At 41.3% G+C, this 6526-nt stretch overlaps 1 protein-coding gene across 3 annotated transcripts in view; it reads right to left on the reverse strand.

Moving 5' to 3' along the window:
• Uxt (ubiquitously expressed prefoldin like chaperone) overlaps positions 1-6526 on the reverse strand; it is a 7704-nt gene continuing 1178 nt past the window's right edge. For 2 of the 3 annotated variants that reach the window (XM_023717834.1, XM_004633513.3), the window contains 5 exons: positions 5579-5660; positions 5372-5439; positions 4968-5075; positions 317-380; positions 22-124 (listed from right to left, as the gene is read on the reverse strand). In XM_023717834.1, coding sequence (XP_023573602.1) covers positions 71-124; positions 317-380; positions 4968-5075; positions 5372-5439; positions 5579-5660 — 376 coding nt within the window. In that variant the 3' untranslated portion in view covers positions 22-70. Of the gene's footprint in view, positions 125-316; positions 381-4967; positions 5076-5371; positions 5440-5578; positions 5661-6526 lie in introns of all 3 variants that reach the window. The other variant, XM_023717833.1, reaches the window with a different exon arrangement.

Here is a 6526-nt window from a genome sequence, read left to right on the forward strand (position 1 = left end):
GGAAAAGAAGGGCTATGTGACTCAAAGGCATTCAGGCTCTTTAATGTCGCAGGAGGGCAGGAAGAAGAAATCAATGGTGAGACGTCTCTGGGAAGTTCTGCAGGCCTTGGAGTTCTCTAAGCCCCTGCAAAAGAGGACAGCAGAGACTAAACAGATGCTGGCTCCGTACCCCACTGTGACCTTGCTCTGACTCCCCCTCCTTGGCTTTAGTTCAGGGGAAGATGGTCCTTCCCTTCTTTGGTTTTCTCCCTTCTCCAAGTGATCATTCTAAGTACATCTAGAGAGAGGTTCTGGCAGTGGAGTGAGTTGCTCTCACCTCTAGCAACATGTGGATGTGGGCCTTGATATTCATGGAGTCCTTGGTGAGGCTGTTGCTGAGCCTGGAGAAAAGAAATAAGAAAGGGCAAAGTGGGCCCCCCGATGATTATGAGGATGACCCTTCCTCAGCATTTCAAGATCTACCTGCATTCTGGATGACTTCCACCCAGCCCAGTTCCATGCAGAAATGGCTGGCCACGATCTGAACCTCACCGATTCAAAGATGACTGAATGCATATTTTATACCAGGCAGTTTTAAAGCATTGGGGAGATGACAGCAACAAACAAAAATCCCGACTTCAGGGACCTCAAATTCTTGCTAAGAGATAAATATATGATGTGATAAAATATATGGTATGTCAGGTAGTTGTAAGTACTGTACAAGAAAAAATGGAACAATGAGGGAAGACAAGAAGTCAGGGGAGTGGAGACTGCAATTTTAAACATAACACTTAAATCAACATTTAAAGAAAGGGAAGCATTGAATAGTGTGATTATATGTAGATGTGTTCCACACACAGGCACAGCCAATACAAAGGCACCCAGCTGGGCATGTGCCCAGTGTGTTTGAGGTACAGCCAAGAGGCCACTGTGGCTAAAGAGGAATAAATCAAGGGGAACTGTTAAGAGGTGAGGTCAGAGAGGTAAGGAGAGTGGTAGAGTAGACCATGGTAAAGACCTTGGCTTTTATGCTAAGTGAGGCAGGAGCGGAGCTGTGAGCAGAGGGGGCGACTGACTGATTTTTGGGAGGATTCATCTGGCTTCTGGGTAGAGAAGTGACTGAGAATAAGGAGCTAATGTGAAGACAGTGCAGCAAAGAGGGTACTGCAGTAGTCCAGGTGAGAGGTGGAGGGTCACGTGGCAGTAATAGCACTTGAGGTGACAAGAAATAACTCAATTTGGAATTATTCTGAAGACAGAACAGGATTTTCAAAGGATTGGATGTCAGGTGTGAGACAGGACTCGAGGAGGCCATGTAAGAACTGGCAAACTGGAGTTGCCTGCAACCATCCTAGCCCTGGAATGCTGGGTTATACAAACCAGTCAGTTACTTTTGTCTAAGCCTGTTTGGATCAGACTTCAGGAAAAATAATCTCAGCTGGGCATGGTGGCATACACCTGTAATCCTAGCACTCAGGATGCGGAGGCAGGAGGATCTCTGTGAGTTTGAGGCCAGCCTGGGCTACATAGTTCAATGTCAGCTTGGACTACATAGTGAGACCTTGTCTCAACAAACAGTTAAGCAAACAAACACAGGAGTCTTGGGCAGAGGAGATAGCTCAGTGGAATAAGTGCTTGCCTGGTAAGCACAAGGTCCTGAGTTCAATCCCTGGTATAAATAAATAAATACATACATACATACAGAGGAGTCTTTCCCAAAGAAAGCCCAAGAGGCAAGAAAGAGACTTTAGAGGAACAGCTAGATCAGAATGTTAGAAATTCTGTGAATGGTGAAGGGAGGTGATATATGATAAGGTCCAAGTGGCTGGAAGGGGCTAGCTCAAGCAGGGTCTTGACAGTATGATAAAGAATGTGGATTCTATTGTGCTGAGCTATCTGTCAATATAGGACTCAATTTGAAGTATAAACAAAACTAAATATTGTATGAAAAATAAATGGCAAAAAGCTAGGATGTTAAGTTGGACAAAATAGTATGGGCCTAATATGTACCAAAATCTCTCAAATTTATATTGCTAGCTTAGATTTCTCTCCTGAACTTAACTTGGGAGTTTTAACTATATCTTTAAAAAAATCCACATCAGTGTTTAATAGCTTCATAGTTTCCACACTTAATTCGTGATCTCCCTTTCCCAATTTGCTCCTCCCAGCTTCTCAATCTGAAATAATGGAAACTCCTTCTGAATTTCTTGGTAAAAACCTGTATCTACTTCTCATTGTCTCTTTACAGTGCTAGGGATGGAACCCAGGGCCTCATACATGCTAGTAAGCCCTCTACCTCTGAGCTACCCACACAGCTCCTAGACTCCTCTCTCTCTCATACATACCTCACATCCGATCAGTTATTCTATTTAAAAAGACAGTGGTTTCATCCCAGGCAATGCTTTCAGTCTCCATCATGGGCTCTTTTTCTATAGCAGTGTAAACATCTCTATTTGTTTATCATCTCTCTCCTTTAAATTGGAAGGTTGGCTGCAAAGTGGCAATGATTTTAGTCCCCAGAAACCAGAAGTGTGTGACAGAACAGGCACTGAATGGATGTTGAATGAATTAAATGAAAGACTACTCCATTCAAAGAAACCTGAAGTTATCAAAAGATATCTGAGTGTATGTTTAGGCACAGAAAATAAAGCATGGTATTCTTGCTGGAGACCATGTATACTGTCAAAAATATCTGGGATAGTGCTCAAAAAACTCAAGTATGAATTTGATCAGCTCCTAAGGGATTATTTGAACATCAAAAAAGAAAAAATAGTCAATGGTACAATGATCTATGTATGGTACAATGGTCTATGAAAGGTGAGTTTACCTCAAAGGAAATGAGAAGACTGAGGGGATAGCTCAGTGGTAGAGGATGTACTTAGCATATATAAAGTCCTGAGTTACCTCCTCAGCCCCACAAGAAAAAAATGCAAAGGATTAAAATACAAAGTTCACCAAATGCTAATTATACACAAAAGGATATGTTTAATCCATTACTACTGATTTTATAAGGCAATATCAATTCTCTCATGTTTATGCTGTTTCTTCTATAATTACATTTCTATGTATGAAATGTGTCTGTTTTCTGTGCAATCAGAAAAAAGCATACATAGAGACATGATCCCCTCCTCTCTTCCAACAAAGAAATATACCAAGAACAGCAAGAACTGGTAGGCAATTTGGGTTACCTAAAAGAACCAAAAAGAAAGTGTATGTACCAAGTAAACGAGTATTTCAAATAGGAGGACCAGCTACAGACTTAGATCCTCATTTTCTAGAAAGATTAAACTATTAGAGAGTTATACTAATTCTAATAAAGCAATATGAGAGTCAGTCACAATTTTTATCACACAAAAAGACCAGGTCAATTTTATAAAAAGACCAAAAGAGACACACACAACTTAAAATATCTCATTTTGGGGGTACACCAAGTCTCAAAAAATTAAAATCTACTTGAAAGACCCAAAAATTCCTGTGACAAAAGAAGGAAATCTCTGTTGTAAGAACTGGACTTGATCCAAAGGACCCCCTGTTCAGAACTGTGCTGACTGTGAGAGCAGCCCCCTCCCATCAAACTCTTTGCTACCTGGTCTGATCACCAACACTGAAAAATCTCAATAAGTCTCAGGTCCACTAACCAAATCTTGCAAAGGTTTGAAAGGATAAAAGGAAGGCGACACTAGAAGAAATGAATGCAGGCATAAACATAACCAAAAGAAATGTCAGATAACTGGTATTCACAATTGTGAGATGTTATCTAAGGTTACTGCTCAACAGCCCCACACTCATTCTATCTGAGACATGCTTATTTGTTGGCAGTCTACGGGCACACTAGGTACACTGTACCAGTCACCAGGAATGTTCTCTAGAGAGCCCTGTGGCTTGTTCACCCAAATGATCCAAATGTCACTTCTTTTGGAAGGCCTTTCCTATCCACATTTCAAACCCCATATCCATACTCTAATTGCTCTTCCCTGCACAAAAATTAAACTCATCTGGAGCCCACACTTTCTCTCTCCACCATTATCCACATAGATCTGATTCAAGCACCACTTCCATTTGCATCCAGAATACTCTTTCCAACAATATGCTGTGTACTGTACTACTTACATGAGGTACAGAAAAAAAAATTTCTCCCTTTGTAAACCTTATCACCCAATTGGAGGAGATGAATATAAGATAGAAACAAATTACACAGTAAAGATTAAGAGGTGATAAGTGTGGGAAAAAAGAAAAATATAAGAAAGAAAGGGAATGAAGAGTACCAGGAGTTGCAAGTTTAAGTCTGGACACAGAAGGCTTAATTAAAGTGATATTTATGTAAGACAACTGAGTGAAAAGAAAGGCAACCTCATGGGAAGTGAACTGCAGGCAGAGAGAAGAGCCACTGCATGTGCCCCATAGTAGGATCACTTGGGGTTGTTTAGAGAAGCATTTGAAGATCAGTGTGGTGAGAGCGCAGTGAGTGAGAAGGAAAACCAGCAGGAGGTGAAGTGAGAGGTAACTTATTTTATTGATAGTGATTTATAGGTGGAAACCTCATGGATCTGGTAATAGTTTTATGCATGTATAACAGAACAGTCCCTCTAGAATGTAAGCCTTCAAGGAACTCATCACTAGATTCCCTTCCGCCAACCACAGAGCCTGGCTGGGGTATAGAAAATACCTAATAAATGTTTTGTGTATCAATGATGCAAAGACCAGCTACTGGGTGCTTACTATACCTTACACTTGGGACTGACCTACATATACCCACTCCCCTCTGCCCCAGCCCTGGGGAGAAAAGGAGCTGGATCCTTACATACCACCCCAGGTAGCCATGGGGAAAGGCAGAATTATGGTGGTGCTTTTACTAGTTTATGTGTTTTTTTGGAGTAGTGCTGGGGATGAAACCCAGGGCCTCATGTATTCTAGGCAAGTGCTTCATTGGTAAGCTATACCCCCAGGAAATGGTGGTTTTAGACACTATCCTTAACAAATGGACTTACTCTGTGAGGAGAGAGCTCTTGCGATCAATGAACTTGAGAGCTTCTGCCAGTGTCAACTCCAAGAAGAAACCATATCCCAGGGCCACGTAGATGCGTGAAGTATCAGAGCTGAGGGAGCAGAGGTCAGAGGAAGCAGACAAGTCCTTATTAGTGTTTAGCATACCATACAATATATTAAAATGTTTCTAATCCCTCCCCCTTCCCAAATGGAGACTCTGGAAGGACAGGGATTTTGTCCTAGTTTATTTATTCACTGTCACATCTCCCAGTACCTAGCTGATATCTAGTAACATACAAAAGCTTGTGCAGTGTCTGTTATACAGAAGACACTCAAGAAACATCTGTTGCATGAAGGAAGGGGAAAGCTGCACCCTATGAGCTCAAAGGGGTGGGTAGACACTCACACCACTGTGTCAACGAAGAAGTTACAGCCCAAATCCACCTGCATATATAACTCCGAGTGCTTAGCTTCCTGTGGAGCAGGGAAAAAGGTATGGATCAGCAGTCAACTTTTCGGCCAGGTGACAGGTCTTAGTCTGGGGTCCCTCTTTGTATCTTCCCCTCCCTTTCCCTCATTCAAAAAAATGGATATGTAACCCTGAAGTCTTTACCTGGAGCCGCTCAATGACATTTTTCAGTTGAAGGTATTTGGCCAGCTGCTCATATACCTTGTCTCGATGGTCCAGCACCTTTCTGATAAGATGAAAATATAATGGTGACCAACAAGCAGCCCTGTCTCTTTAGGAAATGCCTCACATCATGCCCCAGTCAGGGATTTTAGTGCTGAAATTTCAATTTTGGATTCTGAGGTAGAATGCTCAGGTTTAAATCTGAGCTCTCTCCTTTACTGGCCATATGACTTCACAAAGTAAGAGATCTGTTTCTGAGCCAGGTGTGGTAGTTCATGCCTGTAATACCTGTACTGGGGAGGCCAGGGCTAGAGAATGCTGTGAGTTTGAAGCCAGCCTCAGCTACATAGTTAATTCAAAGCTGGCCTGAACTACATGGCAAGATCTTGTTTAAAAAAAAAAAAAGAGAAAGAAATCTGTTTCAGACTCAGTTGGGTCATTTTCTGGTATGAGACATGGTTTCACTGTGTACTTCAGGCATCAGTGACCACATCTAGCTGTTTGCTCATCTAAAAAAATAGAGATAACAGTATCACCTCCTAAGAGACTTTATGAACAAATAAATGTTTACTATAAAGCACTTAGAATAATGCTGTTAAATTTTAAGTTCTATGTCCTTGTTAGCTATATTCAATTACTATTATTATACTCTACTCCCAAAGCTTCCTGCCAATTAAAATGGCCCATCCTCAGCCTACAAACATTACCCATTTCTTTTAGGATGCTCACAGAGTCTAGATTTGAATACTTTACTTCCTGCTCAGATTAATAATGTTAACAACAAACAATTCTTCATATTCATTGAGTCTCTGGTATGTTTCAGGAATCTGAAATAAATTCTTTCTTTTTACAGTACCGGGGATATAACCCAGGATTTTGTGTTTGCCAGGCAGGCACTTATGCCACTAAGCTATTTACTCTGCCAAAAAA

This window comes from Octodon degus, unplaced genomic scaffold, assembly GCF_000260255.1.
Source record: "Octodon degus isolate 3935 unplaced genomic scaffold, OctDeg1.0 scaffold00055, whole genome shotgun sequence".
In the NCBI taxonomy this organism is placed as follows: domain Eukaryota; kingdom Metazoa; phylum Chordata; class Mammalia; order Rodentia; family Octodontidae; genus Octodon; species Octodon degus.